This window comes from Macrobrachium nipponense, chromosome 5 (assembly GCF_015104395.2).
Source record: "Macrobrachium nipponense isolate FS-2020 chromosome 5, ASM1510439v2, whole genome shotgun sequence".
NCBI lineage: Eukaryota > Metazoa > Arthropoda > Malacostraca > Decapoda > Palaemonidae > Macrobrachium > Macrobrachium nipponense.
In genome coordinates, this window is record NC_061107.1 from 138,010,091 (window position 1) to 138,036,063 (window position 25,973).

The 25,973-nt window shown below is 38.3% G+C and overlaps 1 protein-coding gene across 1 annotated transcript in view; it reads left to right on the plus strand.

Annotated features, from left to right (window-relative positions):
* The window catches only part of LOC135215665 (endoribonuclease Dcr-1-like), a 178,889-nt gene that overhangs the window by 127,581 nt on the left and 25,335 nt on the right, over positions 1-25,973 (plus strand). The window contains exons 4-7 of the mRNA XM_064250609.1: positions 15,650-15,863; positions 18,755-18,924; positions 21,460-21,650; positions 21,770-22,011. Of these exons, the coding sequence (XP_064106679.1) occupies positions 15,650-15,863; positions 18,755-18,924; positions 21,460-21,650; positions 21,770-22,011 (817 nt within the window). The remainder of the gene's footprint in view (positions 1-15,649; positions 15,864-18,754; positions 18,925-21,459; positions 21,651-21,769; positions 22,012-25,973) is intronic.

Sequence of the window (25,973 nt, forward strand, 5' to 3'; positions counted from 1 at the left end):
AGTGGAACAGATGATTTACAAGGAAGCGGTAGAACTGGTTCAAGATCTCCAGTTTCCCCAGGATTCAAATACAATAATCGGCTATTTCTGGTACCGAAAGCATCGGGGGGATGGAGACCAGTTCTAGACGTCAGTGCCCTGAATTCTTTGTCTTGAAGAAGAAATTTTCAATGGAGACGTCTTCCTCTGTTCTATCTGCTCTTCGTCCAGGGGACTGGATGGTGTCCCTGGACCTTCAGGATGCGTATTTCCATGTGCCAATTCATCCGGCAGCAAGGAAATATCTGAGGTTCATGTTCCAAGGGAAAGTGTTCCAGTTCCGAGCGATGTGCTTCGGACTTTCGACTGCCCCTCAAGTCTTTACGGACATCATGAAGAATGTAGCTTATTGGCTACTCTGGAAGGGATCAGGATCTCGTTATATCTGGACGATTGGCTAATAAGAGCCCAATCGGAGAAGTAAATGTACTGGAGGACCTTTTAGTGACTCTAAAAGAAAAGTTGACAAAGTCCTTAGGACTTTTAGTAAATCACGAGAAATCCATGCTGACTCCCCAGCAAAGTATTGTCTATCTGGGGATTCAGATGGATTCTCGGGATTTTCTAGCGTATCCTTCACAGGAAAGGAGAGAACGCTGCCTAGAAAAGGTGTCAGTCTTCTTAAGGAAAGAACATTGTTCCGCGAGGGAATGGATGAGCTTGCTGGGGACCCTCTCCTCGATGGAACAGTTCGTTTCCTTAGGAAGACTTCACCTACGACCCCTTCAATTTTATCTGAAGGAGAAGTGGGATTGGAAGTCAACAATCTGGGAGAGACTTTTCCAATTCTCGAAACGGATCAAGGAGAATATCCGTTGGTGGTTAGATCCACAGAAACTAAGCAAAGGAATCTCCCTTCGCTTACAGAACCCGCGCCTAGCGTTGTTTGCAGACGCCTCAGATTCAGGGTGGGGAGCGACCCTAGTTCGCAAGAAGTGTCAGGCATTTGGGAAGGAGAACAAGTGTCCTGGCACATCAACAAGAAAGAGCTAACTGCCATTCATCTAGCTTTGGTTCATTTCGAGGAACAGGTCTCAGGTCTGGGGATTCAGATTCACTCGGACAACACAACAGCCCTCGCTTATATAAAGAAGCAAGGGGGGACGCATTCCTTTTCCCTGTACGAATCAGCAAAGGATCTGCTGATTTGGGCACAGGAAAGGAAGATCTCTCTCCTCACAAGATTTGTACAGGGAGAGAAAAATGTCCGGGCAGATCTGTTAAGCAGAAAAGATCAAGTCCTACCCACGGAATGGACTCTCAATCCTCAGATTTGCCAACAACTGTGGCATCTGTGGAGGGAAGGCCCAATATAGACCTGTTCGCGACCAACAAGAACCACAGATTAGAAACCTATTGCTCCCCGATCTCGGATCTCAAGCAGTAGCAGTAGACAGCTTTCTGCTAGATTGGACGGGCTTGGACACGTACGCCTTCCCTCCTTTCAAGATAGTAGGAGAAGTGTTGAGGAAGTTCGCTTGCTCGGAAGGAACAAGAATGACCCTCATCGCTCCCTTTTGGCCGGCTCTCGATTGGTTCACAGAGGTGCTGGAGTGGTTAGTGGATTTTCCAAGATCGCTTCCACTAAGGAACGATCTTCTCAAACAACCCCACTTCGACAGGTTTCACAAAAACCTCCCGCTCTAATGTCTGACCGCCTTCAGACTGTCGAAGGACTTGTCAGAGCAAGGGGCTTTTCACGAGAAGTGGCGAAGGCTATTGCAAGAGCCAGAAGAGTCTCCCAACTTCTAAAAGTATATCAGTCGAAGGGGGGGTTTTGGGAGTTGTTTAGAAGATGGGTTTTGTAGGGAAAAGAAAATATCCTCCTCCAGTACCTCTGTAACTGAAATCGCAGATTTTTTTCTCCTATATTTGAGAAAGACTGTAACCTGGCAGTTTCAACAGTGAAGGGTTACAGAAGTATGCTGGCCTCCGTTTTTCGACATAGAGGAATAGAGCTGACAAACAATAAAGATCTTCATGACCTTATAAGGTCTTTTGAGACCACGAAAGAACATGTAATCAAGAAGCCTAGCTGGAACTTGGATGTGGTCCTCAAGTTCCTAATGTCGGAAAAATTCGTACCGTCTCACGCAGCTTGTCGTTTAGGACTTAACAAGAAAGTCTTTATCCTTTTGCGTTAGCAACAGCCAGAGAGTGAGCGAGTTGCAAGCTTGGAAGGTAAAGTGGGGTTTAAGAAAGATTCAGCGATTTGCTCCTTTCAACCATTTTTTCTAGCGAAAAATGAAAATCCCTCAAAGCCTTGGCCAAGAAGCTTTGAGATAAAAGGAATATCTTCTTTAACAGGGAGAGAACTAGAAAGGACTTTGTGTCCAGTCAGGGCACTCAAGTTCTACCTGGAGAAGAAGAAGTTGCTGAATGGTACAGAAAAAAGTCTTTGGTGCTCTGTAAGAGATCCGAAAAGAGCGATTTCTAAGAACGCCCTTACATTCTTCATAAAAGATGTAATAAGGGAAGCTCACCCTTAAAATGCGAAGAAAAGAGCAATTTCAAGGTTCTCAGAGTGAGAGCTCATGAAGTGAGAGCCATAGCTACGTCGATGGCATTTCACAAAACATGGTCGCTTCAGGCTCTTATAGAGTCGACATTTGGAGATGTAATTCGGTGTTCGCCTCGAATTACCTAAGAGATGTTAAAATTTCGTACGAAAAGTGCTTTGCTCTGGGAGCGTATGTTTCGGCGAATTCAGTGCTGGGAGAAGGGGCTGAGGCTAATCCTTCCTATTTAGTTTAAGGCTTAAATTAATGTTTATTGGTGGTTGTTTTTATTGGTTAATTGTCAGAGGGAATAAAGGGACCCTCTTACAATTCATAGATTGTAACAAGACTAACATGGTCAGGTGATCGGGATTGGCTTCAGTGCTCTTTGTGATTTGTTTAATAACCTTAACTCTGTCATGTAAGAGGGCGAGTCTACATTGATATGACAAAAGGTCAAGGCTCTACCAGTTTAGTGGGTCAGCCCCCTTGGTACGATCCAGTATAGGCTCTGTCGCGTAAGCGGCTAGCCCCCATTGACACGAGCCAAAGAGTTATTTCAACCATAGGTTCATTCCTCGTTGAAACTCTTGAGGCAAGCAGACTCATCGACAGTAGTCATGAAGTCTTCAGCCCAATAAGGTAGGAACTATGGATTATGTTATCCAAGAACATATGTTGTTTTTTCCCTGTTTTTTAATGTATTTAGATTAAGTATTATTTTGTTTTTAGCTGTCTCTTGCCCGCCACCAAGGGTGCCAATCAGCTAAGTATATATCTGCTGGGTAAGTTACTTGTACAAAAATGTATTGTTAAGATACAATAAAGTTTTGTACATACTTACCTGGCAAAGATATATACGATTAATGGCCCACCCAGCCTCCCCTCAGGAGACAGGTGTAAGAGAAATTATGGCTTAGAAAACGGGAATAGTTTCCAGACCCCGCCACTCCCGGCGGCGGGAAATGGTTGGATCACCTGACCTACCTGTCGCGTGTGCCGCGAGTTTTGAAATTTTGAAATTCTGTCGGGACGACCGAGTCTATAGCTAAGTATATATCTGCCAGGTAAGTATGTACAAAACTTTATTGTATCTTAACAATATCATTTTTATTCTACATAAAATTGCGCACATTTTCATATATAAAACTCTATGAAAATGCCTAATATGAAACGAGCAAATATTCCGAGAATGGGAACGTACACATTTCCGAGATTTGTGGCGGAGGGAAGGAAACTTTTTTTTTAATTCACCATAAATTTAAATATTGTGCTAGAGACTTCGAATTTGTTTCAAGATGAAGATAAATGACTGAACTATTACTAACTGTAAGAGTTTTAGCTTACAATTGCATTTTTCGACCATTTCTGTAGAGTCAAAGTTTGACGCGACGTGGTTTTTTTTTCTATTTATCGTGATTTATATGCAAATATTTCAAAAATGAGAAAAGCTACAACCTTCAATTATTTTTCGTTGTATTCTACATGAAATTACGCACATTCATATATTAAAACTTTATGTAACATCTAATTTAAAATGGTGCAAACATACCACAATCGCACGTATGATTTTTTCGGAAGAGTTACCGCGCGGACGTAAAGAAAATTTTATTTTGTTTTTTTCATAAATTCACCATAAATCGAAATATTGTGCTAGAGACTTCCAATTTGTTGCAAAATGAAGGTAAATGCTTGAATATTACTAGAATATAAGCGTTTTAGCTTACAATAATTCCGTTTTTCTACCATTTCGGTAGAGTCAAAGTTGACCAAAGGTTGAAAATTTGTACTTATCATTTTTATATGAAAATATTTCAAAATTGATGAAAGCTACAACCATGGGTTGTTTATTTGTAGTGCATGAAATTGCGCACATTTTCATATATAAAAACTTATGTAACGGCTAATTAAAATGGTGCAAACATTACCATGATTTTTTTTCGGAAGAGTTACGCGCGGACGTAAGGAAAAATTTAAAAAAGTTTTTCAAAAATTCACCATAAATCAAAATATTGTGCTAGAGACTTCCAATTAGTGCAAAATTAAGGTAAATGATTGAAATATTACTAAAATATAAGAGTTTTAGCTTACAATTGCGTTTTTTGACCATTTCGGTAGAGTCAAAGTTGACCAAAGGTTGAAATTTTGGCACTTATCGTTATTTATGTGAAAATATCTCAAAACTGATATAAGCTACAATCATGAGTATTTTTATTGTTGTGTTCTACATAAAAATGCGCACATTTTCATATATAAAACTTAATGTAACGGCTAATTTAAAATGGTAAAAAAATTATGTCAAAGTGACGAAATAATTTCCGAGATGTGTCACAGATACTTTTTAGTGCGGCAAGAAAGAAATTTGTGCTTGCGCGCCTGCGTAACGATTTGTAACAAAACACCTTGATCCGTGAACTCCCGCAGCAGCCCCCAAGGCGCGTGATTCAAGAGTTTTCGGCTGGTAGGCCTAAAAGTATTTTTCCGCGAATTTTTAAAAAAACTTTTGTATGTCGACGTAAAATACGTCCAGTCGGCGTTTAAGGGTTAATTGAAAGCATTAATATAACAAAACATATGCAACATTACCAATGTATGTAGGTTATGTATATCAATAAATAGTTTGAAATTAATTTTTCCTAGTGCAAACCTATCTCTACTAAATACATTGTATGCAGCTTTTAACTTTATGTAAAAACTGAGAAAAGCAAAGGTAGAGTCTGTGATTAACAACATAAACATACAAGAGGTGCATGTGTATATTTAAACATTCTTTGTATGACCTGTTGTGTTCAATTGTATTAGCAACTGGGTACGTATATACAAACAACAGTCCTCATCTGCTCACAGTACCTGTAATATGAAGTTATTACATGAATACGAATATAAATTTCATATGTATATAATTTAAAATACCATTTACAGATAATTAATAGATAATATTCTTTATCATAATTAACTACGAGTTTAATAACCACTACTCTATTGTAAGTCTTCAGGATATATAATGTACCTTTACAATATATCTAGTAACACTTGTGATGATTAAAGTAGTTATACACTTAACCCCCCTGCGCACAGGCCAAAAATAAGGGTGTAAGGTATATGACGTTTCCCCCAGTCTGAAAAGAACATGGGCATGGAAAAGTTTTTTGGTAAAATTCGGTACGTCTGAACTATGACTGATGCTATATGCTTCTGGTTAGTTATTATGTTGGCAAATGATTGAATTATTTCTTAAAGCAATCAGAACATCTTTTTATTATTTCTAAGCCTCGTGGCTTAGGAATAATAAAAACAATATGATGAACGTAAAATTTTTAAGAAAAATCTTATATGTTTTATGGAAATAATTATGATAAATATAATAATTAGGTTTGGGGAGTTTGTTTTATACCTAAATTGTGTAGAAATGTTTGATCTTTCATGTGGAAGCAATAATTTTGCTATAAATGTGTTTGCTAATGAGCTGTAATTGATTAAAAAATGCTAGATTTTTATGGAGTGCAATTTTCAGATTTTCCAATTACTTATACGTAGCTACGATATTTTTGTATCGTAGCTAAGTAAGCTAGCAGCTTTGGGTTTGCGTTTTCTTCGAGATTCATCATCTGTCGACCCAATGCTGTCGATTGAAACATTTTTTTTTTTTTTTTGTGAATTTTTCCAAAAAAAACTTGCATCTGAAGCATCTGTGCACTTAAGGAAACAAATGTATTGACTCGCTGCGCGTCATCAGATCATGAAAGGGTTAACTATATAATTAATATAGTATTTGAAAAGGAATAGAGAGTGAAATTGATGAGGTCAAGCAAAGTAAGTACCAACTATGTGGTAAAATGATAGTTAAGTGAAAATTAAGGAATAAGATAAATAATTTTACCAAAGTAAACTCCAGATAACATAGTTATAAACTCAGTAGCACAAATAAAAATTTGATAAGCTTAAAACATAGAAGTCACACATGCTGCTTGAACACTGGGACTTTGGTCTAGGCTGTAGTTTAAATTGTTCAGTGTACACAACCATCACTTATATGTTTTGCGCTTACAAGTTTTTGTTCTTGCCATTTATTTTATAATTCTGGTGTTATCCGAAATTTACTGTAGTAAAATTATTTACCATATTTCCCTATTTGTCGCTTGACTATCCTTTTAAAACAGTTGGTACTTAGTTGGCTTGACATTTTAATGAGTTGGCTTGACATTTTTATTTTCTCTGATCTATTCCTTCTCACATATATATTTGCTATTTATTTATGATTGATAGAAAAGAATACAGATTTGTTTCATACTAACCTGCAGAAGTAATATTTGCATGTACCTTTCATGTCCATTAACTGGTCAACAAACATTAAATACAAACAATAAAATACTGTGTACGTATATATGCATATATATATTACAGCTACACATATATGCATACATATATTACAGCTACACATATATGCATACACATATATTACAGCCACATGTATCCTTTAAGGGGGTTGAACAGTACCCCCATATATGGTGGTACAGGTAGTCCACTGCATACGACAACTGCAGCTTATGACGTTCCAAGTTTGTGACGCTTTTCAATTATATTCATCAGAAATTATTTCCAGGCTTACAGCATATGTTCTTAGGGTTATGACGCTGATCCGACGCAAAAAATATGACTCCAAAAAGGCAAAACACTGTACATACTTGAGTAATATTCAACTGCATGTAATGTACAACCCAATTTTTGCTACATATATTAGGACTTTAGCATATATCCCTTATAATCTTGAGTTTTCATTCTGGCAATAAGCCTAACCTGTGTTAGCAGTTCCTACTGTAGCCTAGTCTAAGATTCTGACATCTAAACCTAAGAAGCTAAACGCTTAGAATATGCCAATAAAATGTTTAAATAATCATTCTGTATTCAATTTCAAATAATTATTAATTAGCCATTAACTATAATAAACAAACAAACAAACAAAAAACTTCCAACCTTTTGTTTACGTACATGGTTTTGTCAAGACTACCAACACTACCGAGTAGCGAACAAACGCCAAGCAACCACTTTTACCTAGCACACAGTATAATAATCATAAATTTTCATTATCTCTCTTTAACTACTGAAACTACCAAACAGTGTAATAAACATTCATTTCTATTCTTTATTCTATCAGTACCTAATGAGGATACCAACAGCTATAATGAAACATTATAACAGTAAAAAAACTTCTAGAAAATATTTGCTGGCTTCGATGATGTTTAATTCACAAATGTTTTATTTTATTAAATGTATTGCATGACTTAAGTTTTTCAGTTTACAGCATCCTTTTACCAATAGAATAAAAAAATACATGATTCTGCATGAATCGTGAATGAAGAAGTTATCAGCTGACGAAATACAAATGGCGGTGGCTAGTAGATTCTTTCTTTATGTTCGGGAAATAAAGGTAGGCTGCACTTATTATAGCCTAGAACAACCGTAAATTAAAAACAACATATAGTAATAATAGATTCTCTGTTAAGTAAAACAACATTTATATTTATTGTCATGGTTATCATACAAAAATAAAAGTTTGTCAACTAATGTGGAAACAAATGTTGCTTTGTTGACTTCGTTGTCAGGAAACCCAAAGAATGTGGTAGGCTTAGCCTAGTCCCTAAAGTTTGCACTTTTTCAATATTTAAACAACATAACAATAATAAAAATTGGAGCCACTACAGACCCGGGGACGATCGATTTTCGCGGGAAAAAATATCTGAGAATAACGTATTTGGCCCTTTTTTGTAATTGACCCAGTAAAAATAAAGCCTGAAAAACATCAAACGGTAAAGGGGGGACCCATTGGGAAACCGGGGTTTTTGGGTGGGGGGAAGCGGTGAAGAACTTTCACGGCGCACGTAACTCTCAATTCCCGGTTTTGAGACCCAGAACTTTGACACTTAATGCAAAAGTTTGACCCCTTACTCTGCATTCAAGGTTGACGTAGGCTAGGCTAGCCTAAGACCACTTACATTGCAAAACTTTAGAACGACTAGCCTACATGTAAAACTTCTAGACTAGGCTATCACTAACCGACATAGGCTCCGACCCCTTACTCTGCATTCAAGGTTGACGTAGGCTAGGCTAGCCTAGGACCCCTTACATTGCCGAACTTTTGAAAGACTAGCCTACATGTAAAACGTCTAGCCTAGGCTACCACTAACCGACATTAAATTAGAAGCTTAGATCCCACAGTAAGTCCGCAGCGGAACGGCGCTTCGGGCCTTATCCGCATTTTTAAAGATTCTTGGCAGACGAGACATGTTCTGGCAAGAGGTAATGTTCCACTGCGCGCGCTAACCGCAGAGGTTACAGTGAATTAGCCACAGTACATACAAAAAACCACGACTAGCCTATTTTTCCCCCCCATAACTGTAACATTGAACACCTTCCTCGTTCGCCACGGCCTTACTGTTCGAACACGTGCTCCGGTACAGGCTTCGAACTAACCGAAACAGTACTGTTCGAACACGTGCTTCGGTACTGGCTTTGAAATAACCGAAACACTAGATTTAAGGCTAACAAACATTAATACTATACAACTTACTTTATTCACTCTTCAAAGTTGCTGCTGTCCGACGATCATGAAGGGGTAGAAGAAGGCATCAGTCTCGGCCTCTTTGGAACGGGTGAGGGATCACGTGGCTTGCTGGTAGAAGGTCCTGGCCTTATTGTTTCGGGCCGGGAAATCCAATTTGAGATGGGGGATGTCGGGCGGCTTTTGAGCGCATAGATACGTTTAATCAATTTCAGGAACGCCTGAAATGGACACGGAACATCTTGTAGATACCGCTTCTGGATACAGTACGTAGAAAAATAGCTTTCGTAAAGTTCTTTCTGCGTACCGTCTCTGTAGCGCGCTCCGTTTAAGGACACGCCACTGCGATTCTATAGTGTTCGTGTGTACATTCGGGTCGTCAGGGCTAACAAAGTTAACGCTGTGGTTCACGACATTATGCACAAAATAATGATCCCGGACTTTGCTGTACGACTTCCAGCAATCAGATATGATTGTGGTTTTTGGAAGTATGTTATCAAGCAACACCGGGATCAGAGTTTCGGCAGAATGGTCAGGAACAACCTTGAAAAAGGTCTCACGTGTCTGTCGGTCAATGCCACCGAACACCCAAGATCCGTCTACCTTTGGGCCACGGTTGTACTTCCGTTTCCCAAATTTAGATTCGTCGATCTCAACAATATGACCAGGACCACCGATTTTCTTATTATCAGCACACAGGATTTGGCAACATACATCTCTACAAAACTTATACCAATCGACCATGGTGTTCGGCGCTAAAGGCATAACCAAATCTGTGACAACACACCGTGGGATCATCTTTGTGAAGCAAAATATTAATATAATAATTGTTTCAAGAGACAAACGCGACTTTTTAAAAAAGGATCCGTGCCAAACTGATACATTCTTACCGCACTTGCTGTTTGTACATCGCCACATGTATATCGCTTGGCCCGTGGCCTCGCTGGTCCCATGTTTCATGAATCGACGGTTCGCTTTGTTGCATGTTGTGCATAACCCCGAATAGTCCCCAAGTAACCCTTCCCTATATAACCACTTCATAAATACGTCAGTGTTTCTTAAAAACTCGAGAAGGATACCAATACCATACAAATGCGTATATTGATCGAACTGGTCAGCAGTAACACTTTTTGGAAACAATATGGAATGAGTTCTATCCATGGCGGCGGTGTAGAACGGAAAGGGCAAATTTTGTGACTGCAGGTATGATTGTCTGATTCATATTCATGGGACACGTTTTTATTGGTTGGGAGGAAGTTAATCCATGTCCCTTGGGAATGACCTGGGTCAACCTGATACAGGATTGGTTTGGTTTAAAATTTCTCGCATTGGGGGCGGGCCGACGTACAACGCCTGTCCGCGGCCAACTCAAGAACTACGGGAGCTCCGACCGCCGTGTCAGCCTTCACATCAAGTGGGTACTTAGAAAAATTTAAGTTTCACTGGAAATATCGGCAGATGGTATTTTGGCGTAAAATGGTCGGATAAGTGACTTTTCTGGTATAATTGGAATTCTGGACAACTTTTATTCTATGCATTTTGTTATTTGGGGTAATGGTTCTGGAATTGTAGGATCTGTCCCCGGGTCTGCGAACTACCTTAAAAATTTGTCAAATAAGTAAAACAACATTTGTATTTATTGTCTGTTGTCAGGAAATCCAAAGCTTAGGCTTAGCCTAGTGCCATACTCTTGCACATTTCTAAAACTAGCCTATACCACATGTAATGTTCAGTCCCAAAATTTTAGGTTATAAAATTGATGAAAAGCACCATAAAAATGTAGTTAACATAGTTTTCAATAGACCCCCAAAGTATTCAAAGTAAGGTTTCCTTAGGATTTTTGATGTTCGACAATTTTTCGTCTCATGCCGATTTTCAGCTTATGACACATCTCAAAAACTGAACCCCGTCGTAAATAGGGGACTGCCTGTAAGGGCAAAAATTTCAGTCATGATAAAATTCATGGAGCTTCGTATGGCAATGGAGAATAAGTATACGGAATATTTTGTCAAAATTCCTCTTACTTTCATAGTTACAGGGTAATTAGTAAAAGTAACTATATAAGCCCAAAACCTTGATCCGTACAAGAAAATGCAGTGTTTCCTCTATTATTGTAAATTTTGATAATTATTTCAAGCAAATTGTGAGCAAAGGCATCTGTAGAGATTCCATGAGTCATAAGACGGGAAGGTATGGTTACACGGCCTTCAGTGCAAGCAGAAACATGGGAGAGAGTACGTACACATTTCAGTTTCACCTCTGACAATCACTTGCTTTTACATCTGTTTTTCTTTGGTTTGGCAAGAATTTCATCATGCCAAAGAGGAAAAGACAAGCAAAACATCTCGCTCACATACAGAAGAAGAAAAGTTGCTCTAATAAGAGTCCAGAAGATCATAATATCAACAATATCGTCGTACCATACGTCCAATCGGCACCCAACAGACAATATATATCGACGTTTAATACATTCAATCGGCGTTAAAGGGTTAATGAAAGATTGTTCTTTTATTTCAGTGATTTTAAAATGCCGAAAAGAGTTGTTGAAAAGGTTCCAAAGGGCAATGTTAACTTTAACCGTTTTGCTCACAGCGCAGTTTATATGCAATTATATATGAAATTTTTTTTTCGTGCTGTCACATATCCCAATATTTATATATGATAATGATATTTTTTTTCATTTCTGATGGTTGCATACTAAACCTTGAGGCAATGACATAAAAAGGAGCCAAAAATTCACTCTTAATCTTGAAAACTAAGCATGCTTTGATTTTTTGAAAAATCATTTTTTCCGCTTCGGCGCTCGCTCGCGAACGCCGCCGGCATACGGGAGACGATTTTTAAAATACCGCTTCAGCGTTTAAGGGTTAAAACCACACTTGTACTCATCACATACTTGTCACTCAGGGCGAGGAGCTGTGCTGTCCACTGGATATGGCCGTCATAACACAATACACAAACAAACAAACAAGAACTACAACTCAACAAAAGACCACTGCACAAACAATCACTAACAAAAAAAAAAAAAAAAAAAAAAAAAAAAAAAAAAAAAAAAAACACAACAGTCACTACAACCACCTACAACACCAAGGAACCGCAACAACTCACCAACAACAACAACAACTCACTAATCCAACAACTCATCTACAACACAACAGAACTCACTTATATAAAGAGAGCTCTCTCTCTCTCTCTCTCTCTCTCTCTCTCTCTCTCTCTCTCTCTCTCTCTCTCTCTCTCTCTCTCTCTCTCTCTCTCTCTCTCTCTCTCTCAGTGGTAGATCACATAACTAAGAATTGTGTTAGTCCAAGTAAAAAGCACCGTATTTTCGTGAAAAGGATTTTCAAAACAAAGAATTTCTTGGAAGTGGTTGAGAAGACTACTAAAAATAGATTGGTCATTCGGAGGGGAGAAAGAAGAGAGAATACATTGTACATATGTAATCTTCACACACTCCTATATTTTTACCAACCATTTATTTATCTTTTTAAGGATAATGTATTAAGCTAACTTTTAAATAAAACTGCAGTAACTTTAATCTCATTTGAAAGTTAGCTTAATACTTATGGAGCATGATTAGGGTCATATATAGTTTTCAAACTCCAGAAGTAAGCATTCATTAGAATTTTTAGAGACCATGCCTAATTTACTTGAAAATTCCTCTTGTGTGATGGGGTCTGGAACCTAAGCTCGCTAAAGTTTGGGGCATTGCTGTATATGCTTCTGTAAGATCACTTCATCTCATTGCTGCTGCTGGCTGTGTGATAACCTAATCATTCATTCTTTCCCGTTTCCTTGTACCTAGAATAATAGAAGCATGTATAGTCAGGTCAGTTTGGCTTGCATGTAAGATTATATAGATATGAAAGCTGTGTGAATGAACCCCTCTCATCATCCCACTTGTATGCTGTTGTAGAACACATAAGAAGCTGCATGAATGGGATATCACTGAATGGAGGTTTGAGAGAGAAAAAACGGCTATGTCTGTGTTTGGAAGTATGATAGTTACCAAGTTGCCAGTTTATATGACATCAGTCATTATCACTTAATTCAACTCAAAGACTGGGGATTGAGCTTGTTGAGTCTGTGAGGAGGGTATATGAGAGAGTGGTTGTCTGACTGGGGGTGGAACGTAATAAACCACCTTAGGCAGACAGAATGACATCATGACTTACTGACAATCGGCCACAATTTTTCTGCGTCATTGCAAGCTTGCATTGTCAGTTTTGTTAAGTTACTTTTAGGATACATCTGAATTGTAAGGTTATGATAATAAAAAAAAAAAAAAAGTGTTTGAGTGCCATTAATTGCATCTCGCCATCCAATTTTCAGTGCTGGGAACCATGCAAATATTAGTTTGGCAGGTTAGTATCAAACAATGAATTTCCAGTTTTAAAATAATTTTTTTTTTAATACTTAACTGCAGAACTAACAGGCACCCTCCCTCCTCTACACTTTTACCTAATATGCCAGTCGATGCAGTTGCTTAAAGAAGGAATGGCTTGGTGATGGAGGGAGCTCCGTAGCTCCCCCAGCACAGGGGAATCTGGTTGTTTTGACTGAACAACCGGGAACAAGCAACTGTGGTATCATTTCACAGAGACCAACTGGCTTGTTGCTTGTTGTTTGTGGCCGTAAGTTTCGCTTATTTGTTTTTAAAGGATATATATGTGACTATTATATGTGTATGCATATTTATGCTATACTGGCAGCTCCCGAGCCAAGTTTCTGTTAATGGCGCCAGTAACCGGTAATGGCACCTCTATTATCAGCACTTTATGATGTTGATAACGGAAACTTAGCCCATTATGGCACCCTAAATTGCCAATTTTGTGACGCTAGATAATTGCCTTAAAACCAAGTCTGTGGGTAACTGAGGGCTACCTGTATTTTAATGTTTGTATTGAATGTTTAGGATTCAATGTTGGTAGGTTCGTCGACCAGTTAATGAACATGAAAGGTACAAGCGAATATGGGTTCGGAAGGTAGTAGTCAAAAATTAGTTTTGAAATTGAAAATTTGTTTTTGGCCAAAGGCCAATTGTTGGTATCTCTGAAGTCATTCAGCAGTGAAACAGAAATTGACAGAAAAAGGTTTGGAAGGGGTAACAGGAGGAAAACCTTGCTGTTGCACTTTGAATTAATTGTTAAGAGAGATTGGAAAGTAAGATGGGAAATAGAGAATATTAATGGAGGTACAGTAAAATGAATAAAAGGTGTTGCAACTAGGGGCCAAAGGGTTGCAATAAAGAACCTTTGAGTTGCACAGATGGTACTACTGCTGTAGGTAGTCCTGTCAGTGCACCTCATTCGGTGCACTTAAGGTCCTTTGCAGCATGCCTTTGGGTCTCTAGCTGCAACCCCTTTCATTCCTTTTACTGTACCTCCTTGCATACTCTCTTCCTTCCAACTTGCTTTTCAAACCCTCTCCTAACATTTGATTCCTAGTGTAACAGCGGGTTTTCCTCATTTTTTACACCTTTCAAACCTTTACTGTTAATTTCCATTTCAATTTGAATGACCTCATAGGTCCCAGTGCTTGGTCTTTAGCCTAAATTTTATAATCAGTTCAGTTCACCTACTGCTGTATTGGGATGCTTTGTTTCTCTGTGTTACTCCATGTTTTTTTTACTAGTTTTAAGTTATAGTAATACCTCAATATTTTGCAATTCAAGTTGTGTGAATTCACAGACACCTGAACTTTTCTTCAGAACTTGACTAGTTGGCATACTCGATATTTGTTCATATATGAAACAAACCTTCGGTCTTAACATAAGGATAAATACTCAGCGCCAGCTGGAAACCGGTAAAGTTTAAAATAATTGTGTATGCAAGGGACTATTGGCATCTGTGCTTGGTCACGAGACATGTGGAGCCACCCACATACCCCTCATTAACTCGTGACCCTGTTAGTTATTTTACACGATATTTTCACAGACATGCAATATTTGCGAGATCCTCAAGAAACGCTACAGAATTCATTGTTAAATTTTTGAAGTCATAAGTTTTCATGCTTTTATGTGTAATATTTGTATGAAAAATTTATTATTTTTATTTTTGTACATGAGCAAATATGATACAAAGGTAATTATAGCATGTACAGTTAGTGTACTTTTGTGATATCTGTTTGCAAAATTACTGCATTTTTCAAAGATGATACCCCTGTAGAAAGTGTTTGGTTAATTTTTTAAGCATTTTATAAGTTTTCATGCTTTTAAGTGAAAAATTGCCACAGGAAATTTGAATTACAGTCTAATATTTTTAATCTGCATCTCTCTCTCTCTCTCTCTCTCTCTCTCTCTCTCTCTCTCTCTCTCTCTCTCTCTCTCTCTCTCTCTCTCTCTCTCTCTCTCTCTCTCTCTCTCTCTCTCTCTCTCTCCCCGTATGTCACTACATGCACTGTGTCTTTGATTTAATACTTGAGGTTCCAGCTGCACAACATCCTCAGGGAGACTATTCCACAGTTTGGCTTAAAATATCTAGAGGATATGCTTAGTGAAGTGGTAATTTTTGTAATATTTACAAAATATTTACCAGTTTATTTCCTTCCCCAGGTCAGTGGATTCCCAGTGTTTACAAGGTCTGGAGAAGTCGTCATTCGTATTAAAGAGATTGGCAGTAATGTTCGCATGACAAAGGACCAGTTGATGTCCTTGCAGTGTTTCCACAAATTCACCTTTACTCATGTTCTTCGACTGGAAAAGTACCCTATCAAGTTTGATCCTACCAATGCTAAAACTGCATTTTACATTGTTCCCTTAAACAAATGTAAGAAATATTATGATTTCCCAATTAGTTTTTAAAGTAGTCAGTTTTTTATGGCCTTACAGATTTTTATATATGTATATATATATATATATAATTTATTTATTTATTTATTCTATTAGCTTAGACATTCGCATTAGTAATGTGTGTTTGATTAATGCCAATAATGACAGTATATTATTTTGAGTAATAAGTAATTGTTTCAATATCTTCTAAGTCTTACATAATTTCATTTGGACCTTTTTGATTATATTGAAATAGGTATAAGGATTTTGTTTGACATTTTGTTTAATCTCGAGTAACTCTTACAACTTAGTGGTCTGTTGGATGACAACTATGATAGTATATTTTGGTGATCATTATCTTTTTATAGACTGATGCATGCATGAGAAAGCATACTTTTGGCTTTTATTAATACTGTCATCTTGAAAACTGGTGTTCCTCTCCACCTAAGAGTTTGTCAGTTCATAAACAAAGTACACCACCATCTACATATTAAAGAGAATGAACACTAAACGTTCTCTCACTAAAATGGGAAAGATAGAAACATTTTCTAGCATAGATACAGATGTATCTGTCGTCATCTGATCTCATGGCTGGCATATCGAATTGGTAAATATACAGCTGTATATAAAAAAATTAAGTCTTTCAACCACTCCTAAGAGTGAGGAATTCGTATATTGCCAAATGTCTCATTGTTTTGATTAAGGCTTTTGACTTGATAGAGCCTGCTTAAGTGGAATCTTAAAAAGATATATTTATGCACTTAGATTTAATATCGAGAACATACAGGTATTCTCCTACTTACGATGGGGTTAGGTTCCAAAACCCATCATATGTAGAAAAAAATCATATCTCGAATGTAGCCTAGCCTACACTAGGGTAATCAGTACACCATCTTTACTTATAGGGTAGCATACCCTACACTACACAGTATACTTATACATATAGGGAATAGTAATTATTAATTTCAGCTAATTCTCTAGGTTCAATGCATATTGGCCCATGGCAATTCAGTACAAAGAGAGATTGAGTAACATTATCAAGTTAGCCTAGAGTATACGATGATAGATACCATGATAATTCCGACTCAGATTCAGATCGATATCGGCATAATTGAGCAATACCTATCAGGCTGGTGATATCTACATATACTTATGGAATAAAAACAATGAATATGCATCTTTTCCGTGAATCTTTTAAAAATTATACATTACTCTATCCTATTATGTTGAATGTATTTGTATTCTCATAAAATACTAACAAAGCAGTCAATGTTTTGGTTTGGAAATCAGCTGATGGCAAATACGAGTTTATTTCATCGTATTTAACTCAATTTGGAGCATATTGTTTTGCTTCTAGTTAGGATAAAAGAATATCTAGATACTTTACTTATATGAGACAAGGTCATCTTTTCGTTATAAGTCGTGTTAATTTTAAGTTGAAATATGAATTTGATACGTCTCGTTGGGAACTAAATTATTTTTTTCGTTAACAGATTGCCCTATGGGCATGTTAACTGTGTAAGGAAGATTAACTGATTCCATTCGCCATTTTCACTTGATTTCTTCGTAGTATGAGCTTTACCATTACGTTATTTATCTTTTATCGGCATTTGGGCAGGACAATATGTTATTTATTACAGTAAATTATGACCAGTTTCCTTTGATTAACGGTGATTCGTGCGTTTATAAATCAACTAAAGCAAACATAATCTTCTTTTGGCATGGAACCTTGTTCAAGGTACCATTGTGATTAGTTGACACAGTGTAACTGCTCAAACTTTCAGATCCTCTATTTCCAAACAAAACTAACATTAAGACCTCAGTGCCTTTGTATTTTTTATAATTCATTGTAAAAATCTATGTATATTATGCTTAAACCCACCAATTAAGTATGTGAAAGAACTGATTTTGGATTTTTGGGAATGAGGTTAAGTGTGAGAACTAAAAATACTAATTAAAAAACAAATGATTTTCCGAGAATTTTGGCAAATGTATGAAACTAGTAAACATGGTCACTATACCATGGTAATTTAATTTTTATGATCTAATTCTATACGAGAAGTAGGCATATAAACATTCAAATTGGTTCCTTTTGAACTGAAAGGAGTAAAAAAAAAAAGTTGCAGAATACTTCTCTAAACTAGTGGTGATGTATTTATCACTATGTAATTTATTTTATAAATTTGATAACCATATCCCAATAAGTGATTGCTTACCTTCCTAAAAAGACTTACCCTACCTTGAAAGGTGAAAGTTGCATGTATATCATATGTATATGTATGGGATATGTTGTGCTTTTCATATTAATTGTAATTGCACTATTGTAATCTTTCAGTTTATGACCTAAAATTATTGCATGCAAACCACTTTTTTTCACAGTTGCTCATAAAACTGGCACTATCCTTTATGGTGCTGACTTCTTAATTATGTTGTTTATCAGCATCATAAAAAGAATGATTGGGATTTTCAAAGCCCTGGTGGTTTGTTTACTGTTAAAATATAAAATAAAAGTGGAAAGCATCTTAATGATGATAATTATTCAATATATACAATATTTTGTTAACTCACCTAGGATGGGTTTTATTTCAAACTAGGCTGCTGAATGTTACCTGTAATTGTCTTGAAATTAATTATTTTTTTAATATGATCATTTTGATTAACACAAGTTCCATGTAAACTATATCCTTTGTTGTATAAAAAAAAAAACCTGCACTATGTAAACATTCTCCTCTTTACCCAAAACACACCAGTGTTATCTCATTACCATAAATGTTGTGCTGGCATATTGAAGTGCCATTAGATACCATTGATGTCCAAAATACCAGAATTTATTTTTTTTCTTTTTTGATTGTAGAATAGTACTTTTACTACTTAATCATATAATTTCAGTTGTTGGCTATGAGGGAATCGACTGGGATTTCATAAAAGAGATAGAGATGGAAGGTGACCCAAGACCAGTTCCTCCTGAGGATGCAGCCAGGAAAAAATTTCATTTTGAGCATGGTCTTTATGAGGATGCAGTTGTCATGCCATGGTATCGAAACCAAGATCAGCCACAGGTGAGGCTAAATTGATGTGCCATCTTGCCTAAGAAACCCTCTGAAGTTCATATAAATGACGAAACTATTACTACTTGACTTCACCATATTAGCGCCTCAGTGGCGTGATCGGTATGGTCTTGACTTGCCACCTGGGTGGCCGCGAGTTCGATTCTCGGGCATTCCACTGAGGGGTTAGAGATGTGTTTTTCTGGTGATAGAAGTTCACACTCGACGTGGTTCGGAAGTCACGTAAGGCCGTTGGTCCCGTTGCTGAATAACCAGGTGATATTTGCTTATTTCTGCCCCCTCTCTTTTGGGGAGAAGTTTCTTTTGGGGAGGGAGGAGGCAGCACCATCTTTTTACCTTTGTTACTGAGACTGATACTCACAAGATGGTGTCTGTGTGGGACTCCTTAGGCCTACCATGGGTCCCCTCTTCATCGTTGCCTTCGCCTTTGTCCCACATCCTCGCACTTGAGTTAGACATTGGAGGATTGAGGACTGTGTTGGTTCGCCTGGGAGCGTGAGAGATGTGTTATCTCCATCCCCACACAGATGTGAGTTCTGTCTTCACATACAAGGACGTGACACTCTCTCTCACGTTTGTGTGCTTGGAAAGGATAATCTTCCCCCTTCTCCTCAGATGCCTCTCACTGGTTCTATGTCTCCGAAACCTGTCTGAGTTCGTTGTAAGGATGACAAGGCTCCAATTAAGAAGATGAAGGTGGCGGTCCCTCAGGTTGGTAATGCAATTGCTACGAGACCTGCATGTTTCTGGTCCCACATTCAGGGGCATGGTCCTTCAAGGGGACGAGATGACGTTCGTCCTTCAAGGAGGAGCTCTCCAGTACCCAGAAGAGTTACAAGGATTAGGATGTCTCAAAGACTTTGTTAGTCCATCCGGAGAGACATCATGTGCTCACTTATCTCTAGGAGCATGTTTAATATTCATTCACAGTGATTTTGTCTAGCTTTCTTGTAAACTCTTCCACACTGTTGTTGTTCACAACTTCTGGTAACAGTTTATTCCAGGTGTCACATATTTTATATGTAAAGAAGTTCCCATAATGGGATGTGTTGTATCTCTTCAGTTCTAGTTTCCATTCATTATATCTGGTCTGGATTTTGTTTAATGTAAAAAGGTTACTGTTTACTTTTGGTATGCCTTTCAGTATTTTGAATATTTCTATTAGTTGTCCTCGCAATCGTCACGCTTCTAAGCCATACATGTTCAGGCGCTCTAGTCGTCTTTGGTAACCTATTTGCCTGATGGATGGAATTAACTTTGTGGCTCTTGTTTGTACTCTGGGGATATAAGAACTCTCTTTTCATAAGGGAATTTTAAGAACAAACATTATTTTGCATGTATTTAATGATATTGAAAAATATAGCTCCTGTGTGGCAGAAAAAGATTTGGACTCAGCATGCAACCAGAACTGCTGGAATAGTTGTCTAAATAATAATTTTACTGTAATTTATGAGAGAAAACAAAACTGGCTTAGATGTAGCAGGAAATATTTCATATAGGTCCTGTTCATCCTTTTCACCTCTGACAGGTAATTCTGATGGTGACAATGAAGTGATGAGTGCTTAGATTTACAAACAAATGAAAAAAATTAAATTGGTTACCATTTTTTAAAAATTATATTTAAAAGTTTTTCATTTTATTTGCTTTCAACTTGCATGGAAGGTAAAAGAAAATTTAGAATTTTTTTTTCTATATACCATTTGCATATGCATATCTTCCTCTTTCCATTAACTTTTTTCTTTCTTTCTTTTTCCATCCTTAATTTAGCCCAGTCTAGTGGTGTGCTTAATATATAGGCCAGACTGCAAGGGTCAAAATGTTGGGAATTAGTTGACCGAAAGAAAAAAATATCAGAATTATGCCCTGTTTATTGGTAATGAATGACAAAAGGACAGTGTATGATATTCGTTTTGCATTTTAAATGAATCCTCTTTGAATTGCCAATTTCAAATAATCACCAACCCTTTGGTCCCAAGGGTGCTGTTTATGTGGGATTTTACTGCAATAATATAACAGTAGCATATATGATGATGGTGAATTCTAGTAAATGCCAGTGATATTATAGCACATGGGAGGTTTCATTAGGCATAGCCTGGTACTGGAGTCTGAGTAAACATTAGCCTACCAGATTCACATATACAGGCAGTCCCCACTTACCAGCGGGGTTCCATTCCGATGGCTTGATGCTAAGCAAAATTCACTGATTACTTAAAATCGGTAATTTTGGGGCTTATTGGTGCCAATAATTGGATTTTGGCACCAATAACCAGTTAATGGAGCCTCTGTCAGGCATTTATTGGCGCCAATACTGTATGTATTATCGGTGCATTTGGGCAGCAAATATTGCTGATTTTCGGCGCTAGACAAACTCCATAAAACCGGATCGCCAATAACTGGGGACTGCCTGTTTATAGACCTGGTGTATATTGCAAGTTATGGGTTGTTTTATTCTTAACTTTTACACCAAAGAAGTATGTCAAAGGACCTAAATGCTTTAACCCACTTCCCTCATTTTATTTTTTTCAGTACTTCTATGTTGCCGAAATCTGCACTCACCTCAACCCACAGAGTGATTTTCCAGATGCTGGATTTGAAACTTTTGAAAAATATTATTTAACTAAGTATGGCCTTCAGATATGTAACTTGAGCCAGCCGCTACTGGATGTAGATCACACATCTGGTCGACTTAATCTCCTCACTCCTAGGCATGTTAATAGGTAAGAGGTTTCAGCAGTTTGTAAGGGGAGTTCATGTGCTGATAAATCAATTCTTGATATGTTGATACAGTAATCTGCAGAAATAGGTAGTTTGAAGTAATAAATTGTCATATTTGTAGGAAAGGTGTAGCACTCCCTACCACATCAGAAGAAACCAAGAGAGCAAAACGTGAGAATTTGCAGCAGAAGCAAATCCTGGTACCTGAATTATGTACAATACATCCATTCCCTGCTTCTCTTTGGCGTAAAGCTGTGTGTTTACCCACAATATTGTACCGAATCAATGCATTACTTCTTGCTGATCAACTCCGTTTGTGTGTAGCACGTGAAGTGGGTCTTGGACTTGAAGTTCTACCTCAAGGTAAGTTGGTGTTGTTTGACCATAAGTAATAGGAGTGAGTAGTACAATATATTACATTATTATGCAGTTACGTATCTACATTTGCACCATCCATAATGTGGTAATATTCCCATGTAGCCATAGCCACCACAAAATATATGTGGATATGTATATAAAAAAAAAAAAAAATTTCATGTGTAATGCTGTGCTTGCTGGAAGAACATGATGGTAATGCTATTAACATTTCATATAGCAGACAGATGGCATGTAAATGCACTTTTTTAAGCAACTGTAGTAATGTGTGTAATAAAATGTGTTCTATAATATTATCAGTAAATTGGGAACAACTCTCTATCGTGAGAGTATATATAATGTTCTAAAGGGTCCACAATAATACAAAGCGTTGCGAGTCCGCATATAATTTTTAAAACTACAAAAAGCTTTCGAACCCTTCCCTGGGTTCATCTTCAGGGAAGAGTTTGAAAGTTTTTGTAAAGTTTTAAAAATTATACACGGACTCGCAACACTTTGTATTACTGTGGACCCTTTAGAACATCATCAGTAAACATATTTCATTATCTATTTATTCAAGATATCAGCCAATGATTTTTGACTGAGCTGAAGTAGATTATTGTGTTTTGGATGATGTAGAGATTCGTAAATTTACGTTGGCCTTACCATATGAATAAAAATCAACCCAGTGTGAGAGAGGAAGTTCAGTAAAGGTACAGCAAGTATATACCATCTTCTTTCCCACTGTTATCCCTACATTAAGGGGTCAGTTGCCTGATGTGCCTTCTCCACTGCCTTCTGTCAAAGGCGTCATCCTCCACCAAAATTCTTCTCTCCATATCTTCCTTCACTTAATTTCACCATCTAATTCTCTGTCTCCCTCTCGGTCTTCTTCTAACAGGCTCCTCCCAAGCTCTCTTCACTCCTTGTCATCCATCCTCAACACATGCCCATACCATCTCAGTCGTGACACTCTTACCACCTCTGTAATCTTTACTAAGCCTGCCCTTCTTAATTCATCATTTTCCAATCTCAATCAGTGATATTCCCATAATCCACCTCGGCATTCTCATCTCTATTCTCTCAAACTTTACTTCCTCTTTTCTTTGTAGAGCCCACATTTCCAATCCATACATTAACACTGGCCTTATCACTGTGCTATATATGTTGGCTTGTAGCTTGATTGGCATTTTCTTATCACATATACTCCACACACGAAGCTTTTATCCTACTGTCAACTTCAGCCTCACATGCTCTCTCTGGTCTTGAAGTAGATCCTAAGTATTCAACCTTTTCGCTCGTTTTATAATTGAGCCTTTTCTTTCTTGCATTACTATTTTGGCTATCTTCCCTACTGCTCACCAAAGCCTCTGTTTTATTCACATTCATCTGTAAGCCACCCCTCTCTAATGACTCCTGCCACTCTCCAGCCCCTCCTCATTTTCAGTAGTAGTCACTAGATCATTAGCATACAACAACTCACAGCTCTTCATTCCTTATCTCTTCACTCAACATGGCCATGACCAGCACAAACAAAAATGAACTTAATGTTGACCCCTGGTATAATCTAACACTAACTTCAAAGTTTTAATTATTGGACTTACCCAGCAATTATATAGCTAATAGTTTCACTCCCCTGGCAGTTGATTTCCAAAATTTGCAGATTGCTATAATTTTCTGTTCTGTTTTGGTTAGGCAACAACGACCCTGCCCACTTTCGGGGTAAGAAAGGAACCACTGGAGAAAGGGCTCAGTTTGTTTCTGCCAGCTGATGGCTACAGACTGGTTGTCAGCTGCAGTTAATTCTGGAATTCTTGACCTTTCCTTTTCTTTTTTCAACATTTGGTGATTCTGCAATATCTATTTAGTTTTAGGTTCTTGCTACTAAAGAAAAAGATAGTTTTTCTTGGACTTGATTACTAACTCTTCAGCATGTCGGACTTTAGAGCTACTTCAAAATCAATGAGTCAGGGATCATCAGGTTTGAATATTCCTGTTATTTCTCTAGCTCCAGTTCCTAGTTCTCGTGCTGTACCACCTTCTCAAGTTTCAGGCTCCAACACTTCCGATCCCAACCTCATCACCAGCTAGAAGCAAAGCTCGAAAAATGTTTTTCTCTGTTAGTTCAGACGATGGAACAGCTTGGTTCATCAGTGAAAGTCCTGATGGACAAGGCAAAAAGTGACAGTGCAGTTTAAGTATAGGAGGTGGCTGTGCGTCCCATCAACATTCCCAGGCAAAGTCATTGGCATACTTCCCAGTATATGGGATGTGTCAAACGGGTAGCCCAAGGCAGGTTGGTGGGATCTGCCCATGAGCAGTCACCCCCTCAGTTCAACCTGTTGTAGCTTCTCAGGTTGCAACAGAGAACCGCTGGAAAGGTCTGTCTTTGGAAGTGAATAAGTTATCAAGTTCCGAAGACTCCTCTTCCTGTTGTCATCGTCAGTGGCGCTCAATGCCTGTCGTAGCTCTTGACTCCCCAGGTTGCAGACACAACTCAAGCACCTGCGAGTCTTTCTCTCATTCCATTGGAAGAGGAAGAGGCAGAGGACCAAGCTTCTGATTCGGCTTATGTCACCATAATGAAGTTCCTGTTGGCTTCTTATCAGACTTTCTATTCGCCTATAACTCCCTCGTCACCCACGTCAACGTTAGTAATTGATTTGCCTTTGTCTGCTTCCTCCAACTTACCAAAGATGGTGTTTTTTCTTCGGCAAAGAAGGCATTTTAGGACATAGAAGCGTGGCTAGCAGAATAGAGGGATCAAGGCAGGACCCCTTATAGTTTTCCTCCCTCCAAGATTTTGAGATGGAGGTCTCTCGCTTGCCACTAAAGAGGCGCCTTCCTTGGGAATCTGTGCCTCTTCCCAGGGAGACTTCTTGGGATTAGTAGATTTGGCCAGGCGCTCTGCTTTCTCGTCGGCCAAGATTTTGTTTTTGGCTTCGGAACTTGCATATCTACTCAAGAACCTCTTTAAAATGTTCGAAGTGATGAACTTTCTTGATTGGGCAGTGGGTGCTTTGGCCCGTAAAATTAGATCTTGCTCGGTCTTGCCCGAGAATGTTTTGTCGGACTGGTTTGGAGTTTTATCATGTATTGATAGGGGAATCACAGATGGCTCCCATGAACTAGCTTCCCTTTATATGTTAGGTACTCTGAAGAAGAGGGAGCTCTGGTTCTCATACACCTCTAAGGGAGTTGCGGCTACTCATAGATTGGCGTTCCTGTATTCTCTGCTGGATAAAAGACACCTTTTTACCCAGGCAACAGTCCTCGACCTAGGTTCTGAGTTGCAGAAGAAAAGCTCCCAGGATCTTCTTGCTCAGTCCACCAAGAAAGCTAAAGAGATGCCTGTTGTGAGTTCAAAGCAGTCTCTTCCTTTGAGGCCACAGCCATTTCGGTCCAGAGCGAGATCCTTCTGTTTCAGAAGAAGTACTCATTTCACCTTAAAAGCAGTCAAAAAGACCTTTGCTAAAGGCTCCTCTAGCAAGTGAGGAGTCCATCCTCTTTGCTCGAGTCAGAGCCAGACTTCTTTCATTTTGGGAGGTTTGGCAGGAACAGGGAGCAGAGGCCTAGATAGTGAAGGTCCTGAAAGGAGGTTATATCATGTCCTTTCAGAAAAGGCCTCCCTTAGTCAACACGCCACTCATCTTGACCGCTTACTCACAAGGGTTAGAGAAGTTTTCGGTGCTTGCTGAAGAAGTGGTGTCTTATTTAGAAAAGGGGGCAATAGAGCCAGTGCAGGACCTTCATTCTCCAGGGTTTTACAACTGTCTGTTCGTGGTCCCCAAGTCATCGGGGTTGGAGGCCCATCTTGGATGTCGGCGCTCTCAACGTCTTCGCATTGACAAAATTCAAGATGGAAACAAACCAATCAGTCCTGTCGTCCATTCGCCCAGGAGATTGGATGATGTCCTTAGACCTGCTGGATCCATATTTCCACGTTCCTATTCATCCCAGCTCAAAGAAAT